Below are 25,141 nucleotides of genomic sequence, written 5' to 3'. Positions count from 1 at the left end.
TTTCAAACTTAGTTTATTATCCGGCCATTGGCCTCACGTCACTTGGACGTTAGTTTAGCTACTAAGTTTCAAACTTAGTTTATTATCTGGCCATTGGCCTCACGCCACTTGGACGTTAGTTTATCTACTAAGTTTCAAACTTAGTTTAATATTGGAGTTTGGACGGTCCGTCAGATTATATTGAAATTCAAATAATGAATCAATAATAACAATAATAATGAAGACTATTATTACTATCTTAATGCATTAATATCATTGGAGGGAATCAAATCAAATCATATTGTTACCTCCATTATTCAACCGGAATTAATTGATGAACAAAGCAATCACTGCAGCTGGTCCTTTTTGAGGCATAATGCAGCCCCACAGCCGTTTAGGCACAGCCGGCTTCAATGTCGTTTGTCCGCTTCAAGAAAACTCCAAGCAATCTATTGAGTGAGCTGTATTTATTCTCATCATATAACAACAAGTGCTACACATGACAGCAGATTGTTGTCAAAGTGCCGTATGTGGCTTGTAATCTTTAAATATGATACACATGTATATTATATACTAAGTGCTGCATTCTTTTTTTTTCTTCCTCCAAAATGATCATGTAGTTAGGCGGCCTTTTCCACCTAAATGATCAGGTTTTTTTTTTTTAAATCATAATAATGATCTGCAATTTTGCATGGTAGCAGTGGCGGACTGGGCCTTGTGCCTGGTGGGTCAAATGACTCACCAGGGCCCAAAAAAAATTTTAAGTTTTTTTTTTTAAAAAAAAAATAAAAATAAAATTTCTAACTTCTGAGTTAGCCCTAGCCCACTTCGCCAGTTCGCCTCTTCCTCAGTTCCTCTTCGCTTCATCTTCCTCTTCGCATAATCGCATCTTCCTCAGTTCCTCTTCGCTTCATCTTCCTCTTCGCTGGGTTGCTGAATAGCACTTGCTGTGATTCTTTTGTAAGTTTCTAGGTTTTTATTTAATTTTCTCCTTGTGTATATATGATTGGGTGAGTAATTATAGATTTATCTATTCAGCTATTCTTTGGGCTAATTGGTTCTCAATTTTCTTAATGGGGGAAATTGAGGGGTAGTCGAACACTATCTTTTATGATGTAATTATTTTCCAAGCTTTAACATTTGTTTTTCTAATTAATGATCACACGGATCTAATTTGACATATGGCAGATTCTTAATCTTATCTTTGCAGTCTAATAGTTGATGATGATTGGTATAATGGCTTTTTATAATGTTAATCTTATTCTAGTTTATTGCGGTTTATAAGAAAATCTATACTTTTTTTTTTCAACATTCTAGGCTCTGACCATTATCATGTCGCTGGAATTACTTTTGCTAATGTAGACAACTGATAAACACAAATTCCATTCATGTTTGTTATTTTTACATTACTATATCTTGAGATATACACCCGGGTGTTTAATCGGATTTTCTACGGGTAAATCCTAGTTATTTATTGGAGGAAAACAATCTCTATCCATGGTATTAGAAGTTCCTAGTTTGTTTGATTAGCCGCTTTTGTGTGTAGGGATATGGGGATAGAGAGAGAGCAGAGTAGCACATCCGAAGCCGAAAGAGAGGAAAAAAGAATTGTGATGCTGGCATGGAGCGATGAACGCTTGCCTTCGGAAAGACTACAAGGTGGTACTCAATTATATCACACTCGTGCAGAATTTCACTCGGTGGATCTGAAGCACAATATATTAACTCGTTCTTGCTTTCCTTCAATTATCATGGCTAAGTTCTTTTCATCTGCCATGGTGTCATCTTTGAATAAATTTATCTACTTAGTGGGAGTGGGAGGAGCGCGATTATCTGTCGTCCAATCATCTAATGAGTCTTCCTCTTCCAACCACACATTCTACTCCGGCGGTTCATGTCTTGACATGTCTGATGAGGCTCCAGTGTGGTGTCCAGCTCCTGTCTTCTTTGAGGATAACACTTCTCCCAACTATGTTAGCTTTCTTGGCAATATTTACAACTTTGGATCTGTTTGCCTTGCGCCCCAGGTTCTTGAATGTGGTGCCCTTGGCCACTGTAAGTCAATTCGCTCTCTCCCTATCCCTCAAAGCCTTGCTGGTTGTAGTGTGTCTGTTCCTGTACTTCCCGACCCTTCCAACAAACGCATTCTTATGCGCCTCTATGGTGGTCCCCTTTCGTCGCCTTCCCTCTATGCTTTCACTCCCGATCCTTGTGCTGATGCTATTGGGACATGGGAATGTCTCACCTCTGATTTCCATCTTTGGGCTCATGCTGCTGCTGTTGTTAATGGGGTCATATATTTTCACTGCCATAAAGTTCCATCTCTTCTTTGTGCTTTTCATATAACCAAGAAAATATGGTTGAAAGTCTGGTGGGATTCGTGCTTTAAGGACAATGTTAATATGAATGCCGAAACTTTTAATTTCGATGCAATGCTTCATTTGGGCCACAATATTTTGTGCTTTGCTGGTTGGACACCAATATATTCCCGGACTGCTGTTTTTACCATCGAAGTCATATTTTACAAGTTCCAAGTGTTGGTCACCGGTGAAACTGTAACCGTCAAGGTCTGTGACTCCTACTCATATGAACTTCCGGGAAGTACCAATGTGTTTCATTTCCTCCCCATTTAGCAGGTACTCTTCTCCATCTAACCATCTCTTATTCTTGCTATTATTCTGTTACTTACTATCAAGGTATTTTACTGCCTCTTTTAATGTGGATTCGATTTATAATGCTAAATTTGTTCATCAACTTAGTTGTAAGAGGCATTGTTGGATAAATTTTCATTCCCAAAAATTTGGTTGTTTGGTAAAAATTTTTTTTACATATTTGGTTATCGATTGTGACTCACCAGTCGGAAATTCCTGGGTCCGCCACTGCATGGTAGCCCAAATAGCTTCACGCACAAAAGCTGCTTAAGGGGTGATACACCCGTTAATTCTTCATCACATGGTCATCCGGGCACCAAATACCGGTTGCCCCTTGATAATCACCATGTTATGATATAATCATCATGTTACAACAATCATCAAGTTCCGGCTGACATCAACAACTAATAATTTTTATGCCGCTTGTGCTCATTCTCAAATGATGAGCCATCATGATCAGGTGACGGCTGCCGCTTATGTTAATAAAACAATCAAGCAAGCCGGCTTTGAGGTCAAACAAGACATCCATGGCAGCCAGTTTAATTGGTGAATAATTGATGAATATTGCAGCCACTTATGGCCAACTTCGAGAATGAACCAAGCGGCCATTGCAGCCGTTCTCGAGGCTGAATGCAGCAGCCCCTAGAGCCGGCTTTGATTAATGAACAAAGTATCCGTGGCAGCCGGTTTGGAGTCAGCTCATCCTCAATGAGCCAATGCCGCGGCCGGGTTAACAACATTGATGATTTTACTCGCTTGACCCTATTGATACTCACAGCCATTTGTCGTTTACCCACCTAAAATCGAATGCAGGCGGGCTAACAATATTGATAATGCTGACCGGCTGCCCGGCTGATACATTTGATGATGGTAATAACGGAGTAGCTCTTCCTTTTTTCCACCGAAGTTATATAAACATACAAACTGGTAGAATTGTCTCATGAAAGCTCAAGCAAGCTTCCAAAATGCATGTGGTATTATTCTCATGCATGAATATGTAAAGCTTGTTATAATAGAAGATTGCCACCTAATGCTCTCAAAAGGAGCTTTGTCTTATGACAAGCCTTTTGCTTTAATGTCAGACGGTGATAAGGTCGGCTGGCTAATACTTTGCCTTTATGTCGTTTGGGTATAACAATCAAGCTTAATCATATGGCCCGCCTTACTAATCAAACGATCAAAATTTCTTTTTTTTATATCATAATAATGATGAATATAGTAGCATTGCAGCCGGACTTAATTGATGAGCAAGGATGCCCCTACAGCCGGGATTAATTGTCGAGCAAAGCTGGCCCTACAGCCGGCTTATTTGACGAGCAAAGCTGCCTAAATAATTGGTGAGCAGAGATGCCCCTACTGCCACCATGGATAGTGATCACCTGCTGACAACATTGGGGCAAAGCTGCCCCATGCCGCCTGCATAACAGTTGAGTTGGACTGACTACGGGTGCGTGCCGCTTGTGTATGCTAACACAAGAAAAAGGCTTGGCTGCTTGTGTATGTTAACACATGAAAATAATTCGGCCGCTTGTGTATGTTAACACAAGAAAATAGCTCGGCCGCTTGTAGATGCGGGGTTGCAAGCTTGCATGACCGGCTGTACGCACTTGTAGCTCAATGCCAGCTTGTTGATTACATAGGCTGCCAGGCCGGTTGTAGTACTTGTGTAAAACACCACCCGTATGTATATTATTGTTACTCATAAGAATAACTAAAGACAACCTCATTATAATAACAGCGGAGTAGCTCAATGGTGTCGCTTGATCGATCGGTCTAGGTGCCGGTAGTTAATACCGTTTGAGTCGGCTATAGAGTCGCTTGCATTTTTTGCACTTACCCACACATGCGACACTCGCCAACTTCATGATCATCCGGCCATCAAGTGCCGTCTGACCCTATTGGTAACAATAACACACATAGCAGCTTCCACACATGAACCCATTCGGCTCGGCATTAGAGCCGCTTGTGTACTGCTGGGCATGGATACCGTCTGATCATTGTACGATTGTACCCCCAAGAATTCTCTTGAATTATTGCCGGTTGGGATAGTGATGCTCCACTTTGATGAAAGACTGGCTTTTGATCTCACATAAATGCTCATATACTACATACGGCTTTTCATATATCTATATATATGAGTATTTCCATGTGAGCTTCAATGTAATATAGTATTAAATACCGTCTGAGTCGACTATAGAACCGCTTGTGTATGCTAACACAAGAAATAAGCTAGGCCGTCTAGGTAGCTCAACAGCTGGTCCTAGAGGCCATTTGTCTCCTAGTTGCCGACTTGTCGTATGCATTAATAGCATGTAGCACTGGGTGTATTGAGCAATGTTGAATGAATGTGCCGCATGACACTCATAGGCGAATTTAAATGATGTATGACCATGGAGCTTACTTTTAACGTGATGAATATACAAGCTGCTCATGAAAGTGTATAATAGAACGTTGCCGCCTATGCTATTTTAATGCATAACGACTCAAGTGTAGCTTATGAAATCTAATAAATCAAACTTGCTAGTTGTCAAAAACTTGGGAGTGTGGAAATGTATGAATATACTTGCCGCATGCATGTATCCCACTAATTACAATAGTTTACTATTGAAATCAATTGTAAAATATTATGTATATAATAAAACAATTGTTAATATTCATGTACATATATATATTTGTTAATATATATGATGTTGATAGTATCAAACTATCTGTTTCGGGGTTTTCTTATGTCCTGCGGGAGAGTTACAATTCCGAGACTGGAACCGGACGCCTGTACCTGCAAAACAACGGAGACTCCTGGTGGTGGGAGCTCCGCCTCCAACGGTCAAGTTAGTACTTGATTAAGGAGTAATTAATGCGGAAATTAAAGTGAGTGGGTCTCTCTAGGTGAGAGTGTTTAATGTAGGTAATCTGCTTTGTTAGCGTGATCAGCCTGTTATTCGTGTGTAATCAACGTGTTGTTAATGTGTGTTCCCCCTTAATGAGGATTAAGGGAGGTATTTATAACCTTGGGAAACGTGCCAATCCTAGGTTTAGGTTAACCTAGGGCTGATTGGGCTTCCCTCGGAAGTTGGGCCTGGGTGGCCTGGTTTCTCCATTAGGCATGGAGTATGCCACGTGTCATGACATAATAGGTCCAAGGTGGACGAATGAGCGCGGGCCACGTGGCAAGCCCTGACAGTTCCAACTGGGGGACACTTGGCAGGACCTGATTGGCCCACGTGGCGCATTCCGATTGGTGGGAGCAAAATCCCCTAATCATTTGCCCCTCACAGGTGGCACGTGACCGGTCACGTGTTACCTGTGACAGGTGTCGCACTGTAACAGGCGACGGCCTGCTACAGGTGTAAGTCGGCGAAAGGCCGAGAGATTTTCCCGCCCAAATTTTGAATTCTGAAAGTGACCCTTTGCCTTCTCACTTCGCCTATATAAGGGAGTGTTGAATTCGGTCATTTTCACACTTGAGAACTTTTTGAGAACATTCGGACCCCTGAACTTGCTCTGACATTTTGGACCCTTTCTGCCTACCGCCTGTTCTGACAAGCCGACTGCAAAGGATTTTCAGAACTTCCTCAACCGTCACTCGTTCAGGTAACTGTCGGTTCTCTTACTCTTAATTTTCTTTTTATTCTTTTTTGAAATGGCACCACGGAAGCACACGACACGACCTAGGTTAGTGATCAGCCGGTCACCGGGGACGGCTGAATCTAGGACTAGGAGTGCCGCCTGCCCTTTTCCGGACCCATCTTTGCCCTTTATAAAAAGTCCGACTGTATCTGTGTCTATGCAGAGCAGGATGGCCAGAACAAAAAAGACTGCTAGGATCTCAAATTCAGACGGCTCCTCCCACAGGGTGCCGATTAGTGAAACATCTGACCAGGCGCCAGATGTGGAAGTTAAACAAGGCGGCTTGAAAGCCGGCAATTCTGAGGGAGGATTCATAGTGACCCCTTCCCATTTTACAGTTAACAATTCTGCTCCTTTTCAAGGAGAGGAGGAGGGCCCCTCCGGGAGAGGGGAGGAGTCGTCCTCTACGGACTCGTCAGAGGACGATTCTGAGTCTAGCTCTTCTGGCCGTGCTTCTCTGGACACAGAAGAGAAAAACAGTCGCCTGCAAGAGGCGAGGCTTTCTCACGCAGTTGAGAAGGGGGGCAATTGGGCGGAGCCATCCGCCTCTTACCGAGAGCAAAATACCCCCTACTACTGCACGGTACCTCGGGGCCGGATCACAGCCATGCAAGAGAAAGTGGAGAGCTTTATCGCAAACCACACAATGGGCCCCGACTTTTTAGTGTTTGTGCCGGATCCAGAAGACACAATCGTCTGGCCGGCTGGTACCAGTTATGATAGCGCCTGCTTTGGCTGCTACGAGGCGGCCATCAAGGCTGGGCTGCGCTTCCCATTACATCCGGCTGTTCAGCGGATCTTGGATGGGTATGAGTTGGGGTTATGGCAGTTAGCCCCGAACTCCTGGGTCAATGTACTCGGCTATGTGGCCGGGTGCGAACTGCACGGGGTGGAGCCGAACTTCGAGGCTTTCGCCCACATGAACTACCTCAGCCGTACCCCTAAGGCAGGCGGTACCGGCTGGTATCAATTGACGAGCTACAGGGGCTACCTCATGACGAGAGGTAAAGCAAACAAATGGAAGGACTGGCGGAGCACCTTCCTCATCATTGAGAGTTCAGACACAGAGCTGAACAAGCGCTTCAATAGGTGGAACAGGAATCCGCCCCTTCTTGCAGGTGGCCGCAGCATGCCGCCTGTTCCCCCCAAGGCTAAGAAAGAGATCCTAGATAAAGGACTCTTTAAAGTAGAGTCGAGGGTCGACTCTACTTCAGGGGTACGAGAGAAAGTACCCCTGCACTGCGTCCCGAGCTTCAAATGGCTCTACGACGAGTACTTTTTGGCCGCCTGTGGCCTCAGCAGTCGGTGCTCAAGAGGTAGTCGGCCTGTCGAATACTCTGCTGTTCCGTGCATTTTTGTTATAACTTCTATTAACTTTGCTGTTTGCTTTTGCAGCGGACGCTATGAGCAAAATTACCGCCTCCAAGACTGCGGCGGCCATGTTGCGGGCCTCCATCATGCAACAAGCTTCAACCGACTCCCCCAAGAAGGGGGCACCCTTGGTGAGCTCCGAACCTCTCACCCTCTTTTTGGAGTTGTGTTTATGCATATACTGACTTTTTTCTTCTGTTTTAGACGGGTGCTCCAAGAGCTTCTTCTTCCCAACAGCCGGACCCCAAGGCCCGGAGGACGACTGTTGCGAGCTCTCCTGGTTCTGCCAGGAAACATGTGGAGGCTGAGAAACAGCCGGCCACTTCTTCTAAAACTCCAGCTGGGCCGCCTAGAAGTATGAAGTTGTCCTCGTAAATTTTAGACTTGCTCCCTTTTTACTAGGTCTAATCCGTTTGTTTATGCTTGATGCAGCCGGCCCTCAGGAGCCTGACTTGGTAGAGGTGGCCAAGTCTATGATCAGGGTCGTTCCTCCAGCTGAAAGGGAGGCGGTCGGGGGTGTCAGCACCCTTGACCTAGACGGGATTGCAGGGGTCCTTGCTGAGGTATACTTAGCATATTTTTGAGTATTTGAATTCCAGGTCGCCTGTTTTCTTTTTGTTTGGAAACTGACGCCTGTTCCTTTTTACTTAGGCCCTGCTCCGAGTGAAAGGCCTTCGCAAGCCGCTTAACCGGAAGAACAAAGAGGTAAAGGCTGCGAAAGCTATGGCCGCCTCTGACTGTGATAAGGCAATGTTTCAAATTGCCCAAAATGAAGTTCTGACCATTGATATTATTTATTATCAGGCGCAGGCTACCGCCGCTATTCGGGCTCAGTTAGAGGCGGCCCAGAAGAGGAATGGCGAGCTGGAGGCGACCATCACCAATCTCAAGGCCGAGCTGAAACCTCTTCGCCTAAAGATGTACTCATACGAAGCCTTGGAGAAATCCTTGGCCAACGTAAAGGAACGCCTGGCGACCCAGGAGAAGAGTCTTACTCAGGAGCTCTCGGAAAAGGCCGAGCAAGAAAAGAAAGAGCTGGTCCGGGAGATGATGGAAGACTCTGCTCAAATCCAGCGCATGACTTGGGGCCGCCTCTTCCCCAATGCCGACTTTGCCTCATGGGAAAAAACGTACCGCCAGTGTTCTGATACATATAATCAAGAGATCCTGGCGGCTGCAGAGGAAGAGGCGTTGGAGGAAGCGTTGGAGGAGGAGGAGCCGGTAGTGGCGCTTGTGCCGCTTGGGGGTAATGCATCAAAGAAGAATGCAGCTGAAGCCGAGTCCAGCAAGAAGAGTGCTGACCAGGCGGCAGCTGCTAATATTGAAGATCTGCCCCCTTCTTAAGCTTTATGTATTCTTTCCACGGCCTGCGTGCCGTTTGTTTTGTATTTACCCGACCAGGGGGCCGGGGCTCTGAATACTTTGCCGGTCTTTAATGACCGGCTTCTTTTTAATGAATTTTTTGTTTTGCTTCAAATTTGTCTAAGTATTGAATATTCTGATATCCAATTGTTCACTATACCGACTGTTTTGTATGGCCGATAGTTGCAGACAGGTACGGATAGTTAGTCACGCCACCTATGCCCCTGGACGATTGGTTGTCTGTTTCCAGGCTAGACGATCAGTCGGCCATTTATCCAATCGGTATTCGAACCATTTTAAAGACTGGATCCCCTTTAGGCAGGCGGTCCTGTCATTTGTAAAATTAACCAAGTAGGAAAGTGGTCTGACCAAGTAAACATGATTGTTACCTAGTTGCCAAGTAACTGAGTAGTAGAGGTATCAAGCGATGGGTACCGGTTGTTCCCCTTTATTCGCCAATGTTTGTTGGCTTTTAACTATAAGTTGTTAACCTAGCAGAAGTAGTGGTTGAGAGCCCCTGTTTGCTAAAAACAGGCGGACGACTCATACCTTTTAGGCTCCATATTAAGTTTGAGAGAGTGACTATGAGTTAACTTTGGAGTTACTCAGTCGCCGTCACTCCTGCTTGAGTAGTAAAGGTACCAGGCGGCGGAGGCCGGCTGATCCTTTTGATTCGCCAATGTTTGTTGGCTATTAACTCAAGAGGTTACCTAGTAGGAATAGGGGTTTGAGTGCCCATGTTTGCCAAAAAACAGGCGATCTACTCAAACCTTTTAGGTTCCATACCAAGTTTGAGGGAGTGACTATGAGTTAACGTTGGTGTTACTCAGTCGCCGTCAATCTTGCTTGAGTAATAAAGGTACCAGGCGGCGGAGGCCGGCTGATCCTTTTGATTCGCCAATGTTTGTTGGCTATTAACTCAAGAGGTTACCTAGTAGGAATAGGGGTTTGAGTGCCCCTGTTTGCCAAAAAACAGGCGATCTACTCAAACCTTTTAGGTTCCATACCAAGTTTGAGGGAGTGACTATGAGTTAACGTTGGTGTTACTCAGTCGCCGTCACTCTTGCTTGAGTAGTAAAGGTACTAGGCGGCGGAGGTCGGCTGATCCTTTTGATTCGCCAATGTTTGTTGGCTATTAACTCAAGAGGTTACTTAGTAGGAATAGGGGTCTGAGTGCCCCTGTTTGCCAAAAAACAGGCGATCTACTCAAACCTTTTAGGTTCCATACCAAGTTTGAGGGAGTGACTATGAGTTAACGTTGGTGTTACTCAGTCGCCGTCACTCTTGCTTGAGAAGTAGAGGTACCAGGCGGCGGAGGCCGGCTAGACCCCTTGATTCGCCAATGTTTGTTGGCTATTAACTCAAGAGGTACCCCCTGCATTTATCCCAAGTAATACAGGCGGTCATCTGACTCAGATGTCAACTGCTACCACTGGTTTGGTTAGTGATAGAGTTATCCTTGTCTCAAAAACGGCTACGTGGTTGCCCTTGGGGACAGTCGTATAGGTGTCGTGTAATTAGTTTATAGAGCAATGTTCCACCCAAAAGGGAGCTACTTTCTGCGACGAATTTCATCCGGAAGGATGCCGCCGGACGCCAGCTATGATGTTGGGACAGGTCGTATTAGTTTAAAGATTGGATCAGTTGGCTCGGTGCCTGGTCTGATCATTCGGCATGTGGCCTTGGTTAGTTCTTGGTGAACGTAGGTGCTAAGTAAAAGGAGGGTAGACGCCTATTAGGCACAGGGTCGGCCAGGCCCTAATCTTTTTAGCTAAGTATAAGGGGGGTGGCTGTGTGTTTGGAACCAGTCGGCCCTCTTCTATGGAGAGTAGCCGACTATATGTCCAGACGGCATGCCCCTATGGTGATAAGAGTAAAATACTCAATGGAGAGTAGCCGACTGTAAAGGTACAGACGGCATGCCCCTCTGAAGATAGAGTAAAATACTCAATGGAGAGTAGCCGACTGTAAAGGTACAGACGGCATGCCCCTCTGAAGATAGAGTAAAATACTCAATGGAGAGTAGCCGACTGTAAAGGTACAGACGGCATGCCCCTCTGAAGATAGAGTGAAATTCTCAATGGAGAGTAGCCGACTGTAAAGGTACAGACGGCATGCCCCTCTTAGTACAAAATTGAATATTAAGTGCACTCTTTTATTAAGTAGCCCTTGATTATTTACATCATTCAAAAGAAATATTTCTTAAGATTATCTACATTCCAAGTTCGAGGCAACGGTTGTCCGTCTGGTGTTTCCAGCCGGTAGGTACCGTCCCTGACCTCTTCGCAGATTCGGTAGGGTCCTTCCCAGTTGGGAGTTAGTTTGCCAGACTCATTAGCCCTACCAACTGCTTCCATTTTTCTAAGTACAAAGTCCCCCACCTTGAGTGGACGCCTGTGTACTTTTTTGTTGTATGATCTAGTCATTCTCAGGCGGTAAATTTCATGGCGCAAGACAGCATTACCTCTCCTTTCAGGAAGTGAGTCTAATGCCAGGCGCATGGCTTCCCAGTTTGCCTCTTCGTCATATAGCATTACTCGAAGAGTCGGCTCGTAGTGTTCTATTGGAAGAACAGCTTCCGCACCATAAGTTAGGAGGAATGGAGTTTCTCCAGTCGCCCCTTTTTCAGTCGTCCTAATGGCCCAGAGAACATGTGGTAATTCATCCGCCCATAGGCCGCCTGCTCGTTCAATCTTTTTCTTGAGACCGTCTGAGATGATTTTATTAAAGGCTTCTACCTGGTCGTTTGCTTGTGGACGGCCGACAGATGCAAAGTAGTGTGCAATTCCTTGGTCACCCAACCAAGTTTTGAGAACAGGCGTCTCAAATTGGGGACCATTATCAAAAACCATAGACATAGGAACCCCGAACCGAATGATGACATTTTTCCAAATGAATGAAATTACATCCTTCGTCTTGATTCCCTTTACAGCCTCTGCCTCTACCCATTTAGTGAAGTAGTCGACGGCAACAAGTATGTACCTCCTTCCGCCTGTAGCAAGCGTATATGGACCCAGAATATCCATGCCCCACTTAGCAAACGGTAGTGGGCTATGAATGGCAGTGAGGTCAGTAGCGGGACGGTGAATTAGTTTGCCAAACCTTTGGCACTTGTCACATTTTTTCACCATCACCATCGCATCTGCTTCTAAAGTAGGCCAAAAGTAGCCCTGCCGCCTTGCCCGTTGAGCAAGCATCCTACCGCCTATATGGGAAGCACAGTAACCAGAGTGAAGATCATCTAGTATCTCTCGTCCCTTTTCTAGAGTAACACACTTTAAGAAGGGTTGAAGGTACCCCCTTTTGTGAAGTTCTCCCTTTATTATTTCAAAACTGGTGGCTCGTTTTTTCAGTGCTGCCGCCTGTTGATGATCATCCGGCAGTGTCCCGTTTGTCAGATATGCCCTGATTGGATCCATCTAGGTTGAGCTTCTGTCTAGGATTCCAATAGGGTCTTCCTCGATGCTTCTCTTCTCCATTACTTCCCAAAAAACAGTTCGAGGAGTATCAGAGGAGGCGGATGATGCTAATTTTGACATTGCATCCGCCTGGTTGTTTTCTGATCTCGGCACTTGGATCAGATGGAAATCCTCAAGGGAGCCGACTGCTTGTCGGACCGCCTGTAAATACTTGATCATGGCCGGATGGGTTGCTTCGTATTCGCCATTGTACTGACTCACTATCAATTGTGAATCGGAACAGGCGTCTATTTTTCTTGCCCCTGCCGCCTTGCACATGCGGATTCCGGCTAGTAAAGCTTCATATTCTGCTTCATTGTTTGAGGCCTGAATACTGAAGCGTAAAGCATACTCGTACCTGTCGCCCTCTGGCGACTGACATATGACGCCTGCTCCACAACCATTTGAAGTAGAGCTTCCGTCCACATATACCTTCCAGACTTGGTCTGGAACTTGAGAGTCAGGAGGACGAGTCATCTCAACAATAAAGTCAGCAAAGGCTTTCCCCTTCACTGCTTTTCTAGGCTCGAAAGTAACTTCGAGGCTCTGTATTTCTATGGCCCATTTGATCATTCGGCCTGACGACTCCATGATGGTCAGTGGCCGCTTGATAGGTTGGTCTGTATACACGACGACTCAACTCGGCATTTTTCAGTACATGACTGACAAAGTAGACCGGGAGCTGACAGTCGTCTCTTTCAGCAAGGAGAACAGCGCTTAACGCATGATCAGAGACGGCCAGGTACATGTAGAGTACTTCTTTGGGCAAAGGGCTGACCAGCCTCGGCAAGGAATGCAAGTGAACTTTCAATTTCTGGAAGGCCGCCTCAGCATCCGGCCCCCATTCAAACCTTGCCTTTTTCTTAATTGCCTGAAAAAGTATAGGCATTAGTCGCCTGATCGGCTTAGAAATCTTCCCAAGGCCGCAAGACAACCTGTTAACTTTTGAACCTCTCGAATGGTACGAGGCGACTGCATGTCAATGACCGCCTGCACCTTCTCAGGGTTCGCCTCTATTCCTCTCTGATTGATAAGGAATCCGAGAAATTTCCCAGACTCAACTCCAAAGACACATTTCTTGGGATTGAGCATGACATGGTGCCGCCTGAGTGTGGCGAAAGTTTCTCGGAGGTCCGACAGATGATCTTTCTGATGTTTAGTCTTGACAATCATATCATCAATGTATGCCTCGACGTTTCTCCCAATCTGATCAAAGAACACAGTGTTTATCATTCGCTGGAATGTAGCCGGGGCATTCTTAAGACCAAACGGCATGACCGTGTAACAGTATAACCCCTGATCAGTGACGAAGGCCGTCTTCTCCTGATCTTTCTTCCATAAAAAAATTTGATGGAAACCAGAGTAGGCGTCCATAAAGCTCATCAAAGCATGGCCGGCTGTTGAGTCGACAAGGTTATCAATTTTAGGCAGAGGGTAACTGTCTTTGGGGCACGCCTTGTTTAAGTCTGTGTAGTCTACACACATTCGCCAGGTGCCATTCGGCTTTTTAACAAGCACCACATTTGCAACCCAGTCTGGGAAGTAACATTGCCGAATGAACCCTGCATCAAGTAGTTTTTTAACTTCCGCGGCTGCCGCCTGTCTTCTTTCTTCGCCATGGTTCCGTTTCTTCTGCCGTACCGGCTTCTTTTTTGGATCCACGGCAAGTTTATGTACCGCCAGATCAGGACTAATGCCTGGCATTTCATGGACTTCGAATGCAAAGATGTCCTTGTATTCTTTCAATAGTTTGTGAAAGTCGTCACCAAGGTCTCTCAGAGCAGTCGTCCCAACTTTGATTGTTCGCTCAGGACGTGAGTCGTCTAAGATCAAGTTCGTATGCTCACCAGCCGGCTGAGGGCGGAATTCATCCGACCGCTCCTCTGCCAATGATTGCTATTTTTTGTCTTTTCTTGCGGCACCTGTCTGGGATGCCTTTCTCTTCTTGCCGCCTGCTTCTTGAACAGGCGCACTCTCCTTGACTTTGTCAAGGTCTGTTTTCCCACCAGTCGACCTAGTGGCCATAACAGTGGGCTTGACATCCGAGAGATAGCACTCTCGGGCCATCCTCTGATCTCCCCTTAGGGAGCCGACTGTTCCATTATCCCTCTCAAACTTGAGCAACATAAGAGATGGGATTATAACAGCCTTGGAATTATTCAGGGTTGGTCGTCCCAGAATCATGTTGTAGGCCGAGAGTTCTTCTACTACCAGGAACCGGACTACCATGTGTCGTCCTTCCCCTTTTTCGCCCAGGCGGATGGGTAAATCCACTCGTCCCAGTGGGTGGACGACTCCTCCTCCAAACCCTACTAAAGGATGGGAGGCCGGATGTATGCAATCAGTCTGATATTTTAGTTTCGACAAACATTTGCTACTGATGAGATCTGAGGAGCTTCCGGTATCTATGAGGATTCGGCCAACTCTCTGGTTGGCCACTTTACATTCAATAACGATAGGGTCGTCATGCGGCCCTCTTACCCCTCCTAGATCTTCTTCAGTGATGACAATCTCAGGAAATGAATATTTGGAGGGTCGTTCTTCGTGAACGGGATTTACATCTAAACGCCTGATATTGGCTTTGTTGCCCCTAATAGTAGGGCCGCCTCCTGAGAAGCCGCCTGCAATGGTGTAGACGACTGCATCATCTGTATCAGAGCTGTCGGCCTGTTGATTCTTTTTGGCCGACTGCTTTTTTGAGGAAGTGTTCCCCGTAGATTTCTTGACATAAATAACAAGATCACCTTGCTCAGCCAGGCGGTCCAGATACCGCATGAGACTGATGCAATCATTGGTGTGATGACCAACATCTTCATGATAAGCACAGAATTTATCTTGGTTCCGGTTGTTTGCAGAACCCTTCATGGGGACCGGCTTCTCAATTGAGATCCGTCCCTTGATTTCTTTTAGGACAAACTGGTTATCCTTGTTAAACGCATACTTAGGGGAGTATGGTTTGAATTCTTTTTTCTTTTTCTGGGCCGGCTGTTTAGAGGAATCAGCCGCCCAGACCTCTTTTTTCTTCTCGTCTTTGTTGGACGACTGTTTCTGTCGTCCTTCTCTTTTGTCGAACCTTTTCCCGTCCGACTGTTTTACCGTACAAAGATCAGTCGCCTGTATATAGGCTTCCGCTTCAATCAAGGCCTCTTGAAGAGTCGCCACCCTCTTTCGGACCAAATCAAATTTGAAGGTCGACCCGTCCTTGAGACCTCTGAAAAAGTCAGTATAGGCTACTTCATCCGGTAACCCTTGAATCTGTATTCTCATCAGGTTAAACCGCCTGATGTAAGAACGAAGACCCTTCTTCTCGCCCTGCTGAATTGTTCCTAAATCAAGGGTCGTCTTCTTCGCAGGGATGTTCATGGCGAAGTTGGAGGTGAATAAGTAAGCAAGCGTCCTGAAGTTATTTACACAACCAGTCGGCAGGTTGTCGAACCATTGTTGTGAAATTCCTTTGAGAGTCGCTGGGAAACACTTGCACCAAGTGGGATCATCCAACCCTTGAAGGTACATCAGGTTGGTGAAGGCCATAAGATGGTCTTCTGGGTTAGTAGTGTCGTCATAGGCGCCTACTAATACATTTTTCACTTTGGCCGGCTGAGCGGCTTCAGTAATTTCCTTGGAGAAAGCCGACGGCTGTTCACCAAGTCTAAGCAACCGTAGCTGCCAGTCCACAGGTTGGACGTTTTTTGCTGCATGTCCACCAAACGGAGGTGGTTGTAAAAAATATTGTTGTTGCGGCACAAACGGTAAGTTTGGTACCGCCTGGTCGCTATGAAAGCCGGACTGACGGGAGGTGCCGCCTGACTGGCTCTCATGATACGACTGCGTATGCCTCATTGAGGTATTTCGCAGACTGTCTTGGAAGTTTGAAGTAGAGGCCGACTCTGACAATCGGTCACTCCTCTTCTGCTCTAGCAGTAGCCGAGCGTCTGTGTATGATTTCTTCGAACCGTCCGCCTGAATATGACGAACAGGTTTCCTATTTCCTGGAGTAGGAAAACGGTATTTTGTGAAATCAAGGGCAGGTGGCTCCCGCTTCCTAGATTTAGGATGAAGAGTCGCCTCTCGTCCTTGAACTGGCTTCCTCTTCAGTGTAGTGGAAGGTTTCTTAGCCGACTGCTCCTTGTCCAGAGCAGGCGGCTTCTGTTTGATCAACTCTTGAATTTCTCCCTTGAAGTCCCTCATGAAGGTCATGAGTTCGTTCCTTGTAATGGGAGCAGATCCATCAGTCGGCTGCTGCCGAACAGGCGGTGCGCTTGCTGGCTCACTTCCAGTTTGAAGATGTTCCCGTTCCCTCCTTTCGGTATGACGGGTACGTCGGGCCCTTAGGGTCCCGTCAGAAGCTGTGTGAGCTTCAACTTCAAATTCACTCTCAGTATCGTGGTCCGACTGAACTTGAGGATCGTCTAGGGGACGCCTCTCTTCAGGAGTCGGTACAGACTTGGATGCCATCTCAGAAGTACTCTCCCCACATACGGCGCCAAATGTTTCGGGGTTTTCTGATGTCCTGCGGGAGAGTTACAATTCCGAGACTAGAACCGGACGCCTGTACCTGCAAAACAACGGAGACTCCTGGTGGTGGGAGCTCCGCCTCCAACGGTCAAGTTAGTACTTGATTAAGGAGTAATTAATGCGGAAATTAAAGTGAGTGGGTCTCTCTAGGTGAGAGTGTTTAATGTAGGTAATCTGCTTTGTTAGCGTGATCAGCCTGTTATTCGTGTGTAATCAACGTGTTGTTAATGTGTGTTCCCCCTTAATGAGGATTAAGGGAGGTATTTATAACCTTGGGAAACGTGCCAATCCTAGGTTTAGGTTAACCTAGGGCTGATTGGGCTTCCCTCGGAAGTTGGGCCTGGGTGGCCTGGTTTCTCCATTAGGCATGGAGTATGCCACGTGTCATGACATAATAGGTCCAAGGTGGACGAATGAGCGCGGGCCACGTGGCAAGCCCTGACAGTTCCTATTGGGGGACACTTGGCAGGACCTGATTGGCCCACGTGGCGCATTCCGATTGGTGGGAGCAAAATCCCCTAATCACTATCAATCATGAATATCATGCACTTTTTAAATTTGTATCAATCAGGCATCCACTTCCTAAATGCCGTCTGACTAATCAAACAATCAAAATTTCAGCATTGCAGCCGGACTTAATTTAAGAGCCAGGCTGCTCTTACGGCTGACTTGTTTGCCAAAAATTTGTCATGCCGCTTGAGTTATTGCTAATCATGGAGCTCACCAATTCCCTCAAATGGATAAATGTTGGCTGTCATAATGCAAGCAAGGCAGCCGCTTAATTTAAAAAAATTAAAAATGATGGAATCTCTCCTTCCACTAGTTAATGAGCTAGTGAACTTTAGTGAATTAATGAACAGGCTAGCCGGCAAAACTTGGAAGTATGGAAGTGAATGTCACTTGCCGCATGTACATCCACTAATTACCAGAGTTTACTCTTGGGTAATATTACGTATGTAATAATACAATTTGTGTGATGTTGATAGTATCAAACTATCAATCAAAGATAGCATGTGGCACCTGACTGAGCATAAATGTCGGTATGATCCGGCTGGGTGACCTGAGCATGCGGCCGACTCATTAAACGAGTCAGATTGAAATAGTGGAGTTGGCCAATTTAGTCGTCTCTCCCCTAATAAAACTTAGATTAAACGGCATTGCCCTTTAACCTTAAGAAATGCATGACTTAGTCTGACAGGCCTTTTTTGCCGCCTAACTCTCGACATTCAGCCTCATGACGCCTGTTGTACTTGAAATCCGGCCTTATGACGCCTGATGCCTTCTAAAGGAGGCTCCCCTCTTGATTCGGTGATGATCCACAGCCGTTGTGCCATTACAGATGTGTCTCCCCACAGACGGCGCCAAATGTTTGGGGGTTTTTTGTATGCACCCGAGTGGAGGGTGTGTACGTCCCGCGGGAGACAGATCCGCAATGCAACACTCGAACGACCCAATCACCTGCAAAACAACGGACCTCGGGGGGGCCGGAGGTCCGCCTCCGACGATCAAGTCAATGACCGAAATAATGTATTTTAAAGAGAGAAAGTAGAGAGAAGGGAGAGTAATTTTGGAGGGCATTGCCCTTGGAGAGAGAATTGGATCCCCTGAAACTGATGTAATGATCAGTATTTATTGAGCATTGGGATATGTGCCTCTTAGGTTATTTAACCTAAGTAGATTGGCTTCCCACCGTTATACGGTTTCTAGGGTTCTGGGCTTAAAGCCCATTTTCACCCTTCTATCATTGAGTGACACATGTCATGCTCTGATTGGCTCATTGAGCGCTGAGCTTGCGGACACGTGTTGAGGTGGCATTGGTCACAAATAGGGGGTATTTTTACCCCCAAACAGGTACGATCTTTATTTATTTTTCTATGGTCCCCTACAGTGGGAATTGACCCGTATGTGATTTGGTTTAAGGTGTTTTTTGGTTATTGGGAATATTCAAGTTTTTATACTTGTTGGTTTGTTATTCGAATTACTCATGTCCAAGGCTAGGTATAGAACAAAGAGAATGGCACACTTATTGGTTAGATAAGTTAATTGAGCAGATTATCGTATTATTATATTTGAGGTTATTTCCAGAGTACAATGTGTAATGTAGTTTCGAACTACATTGTTTAAGTGAGTTAATTATATTAATTATTCTGTTGTTTTTTTTTTTGCGTTATGATAAGTGGTGATTACTCAGCTTTTTGCTGACGTGTTTGTTTGTTTGTGTTTGCTACTTGTGTTTGCGGCCATGTCTTTTTCTTATTATGGTGGCCCAGCGACGATCTATTATGGAATTTTTCCTTAATGGTGAGCAGTCAAGTTGTTTAAGTAGGATGATAAAGTGATCGTAGCTAAAGGAGCTCAAGTGTTTCGATTAGTATGCTATAACGAGTTTGTAAAGTTGTATAAATAGCTCACCTAGATTTATTTGGTTGTATTGTTAGGATATTGTAAGCCTTAGCACTTGACAAGTTGTTAAGTGTGGCGGTGATACCTCCGATTTAAGGGTATGCTTCGGCAATTTTATTCAAAGGTTGTTTATTTTTCTTTTATTCATTGTTTATTATTAGCTAGTAAATCGAGGGTGTTACTAGAAGAGAGAGATTGAGTGAATGCGGAGAAGAGAGAGATTGAGTCAAATGAGAGAGGAGAGAGGAAAGAGGGGTGGGTAGGACGGCTAAGGACTAGAGGAGAGATGAAATCCTAATTATAAGAATGGGCTTTTCTCAGAATTAGACCAAATTTGAACATTTGTAATGTGCATTATCTTGTGCGTTACAAATAAATAGTATTCGTAATTTGTAATGGGCACTATGTTGCCCGTTACAAATAACATAGTTTCCGTAATGGGTAATATAGTGCCCTTTACAAATAATATACATTTGTAACGGATTATTCTTTTGACCGTTACGAATATGTTTATTGTAACGGGCATAGCTTTGCCCGTCACAAATAGCCCGTTACGAATGACAATTTTTCCACTAGTGAGAGGTCTCCTTAATCGAGGAAGATGAAAGGACCTCTCTTTGCCATGACCTCCATTCAAATCTGATAGTTAATGGTATACTCCGAAAACAAGGACACTTTCCTAGAATGACTCTAGGAAAGAAGAAAGGAGTAGCAATACAAGCGAAATCACCTGGCCTTCCTAAATTAGATACTTTTGGACTTTGTTTTGAACAGAATCCGAAAGACTATAAGCAAGCCCGAGAAAAGGCTAATGGGCGGAGAAATGCTCGTACCCACAAGAAAGAAATCCCAATGGATCAATATCCCCTTACCCTAAATGGACAATTCATAAGAGAGGGTGAAAATTATCCATGCTATGAATTTTTCGAGCCCTTTGTCAAAGATGGAATAAGACAACCTGGGTTCAAAATCTTCCTAGATTGCCACTTCTTAGAAGACATCCCTACTCCTATCTATAAGGAGAAAGTACCTTCATGCTTTGAATTTAATGTCATGGGACTTCTTTTTGGTCACGAGAAGAATGAGCCAAAATATGTTGAAGACAACTCCGCGCTCATTCAGACAACACTAGAAAGTGAGAGCTTTGACCCCTCAAAGATTATCACTCCAGCAGAGGGACTAGTCCAGGGATGGAGAAAGACTGTGAAGGGGACTACACTAAGCGGACGGAAGATCTCTATAACAACTGGACAAGGACCTATGTTCGAAGAGTCGTCTGATTCAGAGTCTGAATCTGAGTATTCTCCTATCGAGTCTTCAAAACCTTTAGTTATATCTCTCCCTAACTATTCTACTCTAGCATCTACTCCTAAGATAGTTAGTGGTCAAGTCCCAACGGACCTTTCTTTATTTGATGTAATGATTTTCGAATTCAATAATATGTCTTCTTTTGCTTACTCCTCGTGTCATTCCTTAACCCAAGATGACGAGCATTGCTTAACTAACAATAAAAGTGACAAAGAAATAATTAAAGCAGTGGAAAGACTTGAGAATAAAAAAACCAATAATAGAAGCTAAGACACTGAAACAGTTGATATCTCAAAGGATCCAAACGTTAAAAGAGAACTTAAAATCGGACTAACTCTTACTAAAGAAGAAAGAACCGGTTTAATTAATCTACTAAAAGAATTTATCAATGTATTTTCTTGGTCATATGAAGATATGCCAGGAATAATTAGAGAAATAGCTTAACACACAATACCACTAATTTCAAGAGTGAAACCTATAAAACAAAAGTTATGTCGAATGAAAATCGACGTAGCTCTTAAAATAAAAGAAGTTCAAAAAAAAATTAATGCAGGTTTTATCAAGGTATCTAAATACCAAGAATGGGTTGCAAATGTGGTGCTGGTTCCAAAGAAAGATGGAAGGGTAAGAATGTGTGTCGACTATAGAGATTTAAATAAGGCAAGTCCAAAGGACGACTTCCCTTTACCACACATCGACATTTTGGTATATAATACATCAAATCATGCGCTTCTCTCATTTAAGGATGGATACACGGGATACAACAAGATTCTTATGGCCGAGGAAGATATGGAAAAGACTACGCCATGGGGCACAAACTGTTAAATGGTAATGTCATTTAGGTTAAAACACGCGGGTGCCACTTACCGAAGAGCAGCGACTGCCTTATTACATGACATGATGCACAAAGAAGTTAAGGTCTACATAGAAGATATGATTGTAAAATCAAAAGATCGTCCAGGACATCTAGTAGCCTTAAGAAAATTATTCGAAAGGCTGAGGAAATACAACATGAGGTTAAATCCATCTAAGTGTGCCTTTAAAGTTACCTCAGCAAAACTTTTAGGATATGTTATTAGCTCTAGAGGAATACAGATAGACCCAACCAAGATTAAAGCAATTATGTCAATGCCGCCGCCCAAGACCGAGAGATTCAAGGATTCATTGGCCGGTTTCAATATATAAGTAGGTTCACATCCAAATCAACCACGATATGTGAACCCATATTCAAGAAACTAAAAAAGAACGTGCTAGTAATATAGGACAATAATGAGTTTCAAAAAGACTTTGAGAAAACAAAGCCTATCTTGCTAATCCTCCCGTACTAGCACCTGCGCTCCTGGGAATCCCTCTTAGGTTATATTTAACAGTCACCAAAGAAACAATGGGGGTTATGCTCGCACAAGAATTAGAAGGAAAAGAAAACGCCATCTACTACTTAAGCAAAAAGATGCTCGAGTATGAAGTACGATACACACCACTTGAAAAATTATGCCTCGCATTGGTGTGGGCCACAACCAAATTAAGACACTACATGCTCGTTCATACAGTCTATGTAATATCTTGGATGGATCCGCTAAACTATCTCTTTGAGAAGTATATAGTTAATTAGAAAATATCAAGATGGATAGTCAACTTAGCCCTATTTGATGTAAGGTTTCTGCCCCAAAAGACCATTAAAGGATCGGTGGTCTCAGATTTCCTAGCGGATTTCCCAATAGAAGATTCTACGCCTATACGTGAAAACGAGTTTCTAGATGAAGACCTAATGCTTACAGAAGATGATACGTGGACATTATACTTCGATGGGGCATCAAACCAAAAGGGTTGTGGTATAGGAGTATTATTGGTATCACCTAAAGAAGAGCATGTCCCAATCTCCATAAAGTTAGATTTTGATGTTACCAACAATGATGCTAAATATGAAGCATGCGTGGTAGGCCTCAAAATAGCTTTGGCGTTGGGAGTAAAGAAACTTAGAATATTTGGAGATTCCTCTCTAATCATCAACCAAATTTCCAAAAGGTGGAAAGTAAGGAGCGAAAGCTTGGCCCCTTACCAAACATATCTGGAAACTCTCATTAATTAGTTAGAAAAGGTATAATACACATATCTACCAAGAGAGGAAAATCAATTCCCTGATGCTTTGGCAAGGCAAGCCTCAATACTTAGAATACCCACAGAAATCGAGCAAATGCCTTTAACAATAGAATAAAGGCATAAACCAGCTTACATTCAAGCCATAGAAGACAATGAGGTAGTCCAAGAGGAGGGAGGAGGAGGAGAAGAAGAAGAAGAAGAAGAAGAAGAAGAAGAAGAAGAAGAAGAAGAAGAAGAAGAAGAAGAAGAAGAAGAAGAAGAAGAAGAAGAAGAAGAAGAAAAACCTTGGTATACAGACATCCTCAACTATGTCACCAAAGGAGAATATCCACTACACGCTGACAAAAGAGAAAAATGATCCTTAAGTCTTTTGGCTTCCCAATCTGTACTCATAGACAATAAGCTACACAAAAGGGTACCTAAAGGTCGAGCTCCTTTGTGTGTAGGAAAAAGGAAGCCCAAAGATAATGAGAATAGTCCACGAAGGGGTATGTGGAACTCATGTGAATGGCAAGATGCTAGTCCAAAAGATAATGCGCGAAGGGTATTATTAGACTACTATGAATAAGGATTGTTATCACTATATGAAAAAATTTCCTAAATGTCAAATATACGCTTACTTGCAACACGTTCCTCCATCACTCCTTTACACCTACACTTCACCTGCCATTCTCAACATGGGGAATAGATATTATTGGAAAGATTACTCCTCTTGGGACATGAGGACATGAATACATTCTAGTAGCGATCGACTATTTTACAAAATGGGTCGAAACAGCATCATATATAAAACTCACTACAAAGCATGTAGCACTCTTTATCGAAAGAAACATCATATGTCGATATAGAGTCCCACATGAAATTATAAGTGACAATGGAACTCACTTCAAGCAGAATGTGAAGAATTGCTACAAAAGTATGGTATTCAGCACCGTCATTCTTCCCCATATAGACCCCAAGTGAATGGTGCAGTTGAGGTAGCCAATAAGAATTTAAAGGCCATCATCGAGAAAATGACAGAAAACTATAAGGATTGTCCTAACAAACTCCACTTCGCTCTTTAGGGTTATCGCACATCAATTAGCTCATCAACAAGAAATACACCATTCTCCTTAGTCTATGGAATGGATGTCGTACAACCTTTAGAGCTAGAAATACCTTCCCTACGCATTGTTTTGGAAAGTAAACTCGATGAAGTCGAATGGACTAGAGCGAGATATGAAAAGCTTATTCTACTTGATGAAAAATGACTAGAAGCTCTACATCATACTCAATGCTACCAAACTCGTATGGCTAGACATTTTAACAAGAAGGTCAAGACAAGAAACATTAAGGTAGGAGACTTGGTGTTAAAAGAATTAAGGAAGAATGTTCTAGACCTAAGGGGAATTTAGGCCTAATTGGTCCGGACCATACGTTGTCAAAACCATCCTATCAAGAGGCGCGGAAAAACTAACTGACATTGATGGCAATGAATTTTTATATATGACCAATCTTGACCAATTTAAGAAGTACTACCCATAATTATGTGAGTAGGATAATTCAAGAGAGCTACGTTTGGCATGATTCCTTAGGAAATGATACGTAGGAAACCCTTTAACTAGACACTAAATAATTCATTTAGCGTTGATTACGCATCGAACGGGTTTCCAAATATACCTCCCCCAAATAAATTGAGGTTAAATGACACGCGAGCTAATCGTGCTTGCGACAAAACCACTCAAAGTTGGCAGAATTCCTGCCGCGTAATAATAAATAAAAAGAAATGTATAGCGTCCTGTACTCCATTAGAAGTTATGGTTAAATATAAAACCCCATAACTCCCCCCATTGTTCATACTCAAGGTATATACGTTCCAAGAGTTTTGGTGCGTAATCTCTTTCACTTTACTTTATTTACATGTTATTGGACTTGGTGATGACTCTCAAAGCATAATAAATCAATCAATAATAATTATTCAATCAACTAAACATACCAATTTAATTCTTGAATAATTAGTGATCATATATTATTTAATGTTGAACCCTTTTTAATTCTACCTCATTGTCAAAGACACCTTAAACGCATAAAGCGCCAAAAATCCTATCCCTCGGTGTTAAAAACACCTTAAGTGCACAAAGGCACCAACATACAATTTATTCCTCGTGTACATAGACACTTATATAGCTCCTTCCTCATGCTTAAAGCATCAATAAAAATTATATGAACCATAATAAAATTCCTTTTCAATATTCCAAGCCAAATTAAAAATGTAGTTTAATTAAACATGCATTCCCATTCTAACATGCCATAAATAAAAGTGTAGTCCGTATAATCATGCCAAAATATAATTTTCCAATCCATAAACCATCATAAATAATTCATGCT

The 25,141-nt window shown here is 43.8% G+C and overlaps 1 protein-coding gene across 3 annotated transcripts; it reads left to right on the top strand.

Moving 5' to 3' along the window:
- The first annotated feature begins 739 nt into the window (after positions 1-739).
- On the top strand, positions 740-19,489 carry LOC110712662. 3 transcript variants are annotated; one of them, XM_021891132.1, is made up of 2 exons: positions 740-939; positions 1,526-2,808. In XM_021891132.1, exon 2 carries the CDS (start codon positions 1,530-1,532, stop codon positions 2,610-2,612), a length of 1,083 nt encoding a protein of 360 aa, XP_021746824.1. In that variant the 5' UTR covers positions 740-939; positions 1,526-1,529; the 3' UTR covers positions 2,613-2,808. The 3 variants fall into 3 exon arrangements, with proteins under 3 accessions (XP_021746824.1, XP_021746825.1, XP_021746826.1); XM_021891133.1 differs by lacking the exon at positions 740-939 and adding an exon at positions 19,234-19,489 and having other exon boundaries at positions 1,275-2,615; XM_021891134.1 differs by lacking the exon at positions 740-939 and adding an exon at positions 2,837-2,856 and having other exon boundaries at positions 1,275-2,615.
- The last annotated feature ends 5,652 nt before the right edge of the window (positions 19,490-25,141 follow it).

The sequence above is a fragment of the Chenopodium quinoa genome, unplaced genomic scaffold, assembly GCF_001683475.1.
Source record: "Chenopodium quinoa cultivar QQ74 unplaced genomic scaffold, ASM168347v1, whole genome shotgun sequence".
NCBI classification, from domain to species: domain Eukaryota; kingdom Viridiplantae; phylum Streptophyta; class Magnoliopsida; order Caryophyllales; family Amaranthaceae; genus Chenopodium; species Chenopodium quinoa.
Note: the sequence above shows the minus strand (reverse complement) of the source record. Positions and strands in the feature narration are given on the sequence as shown.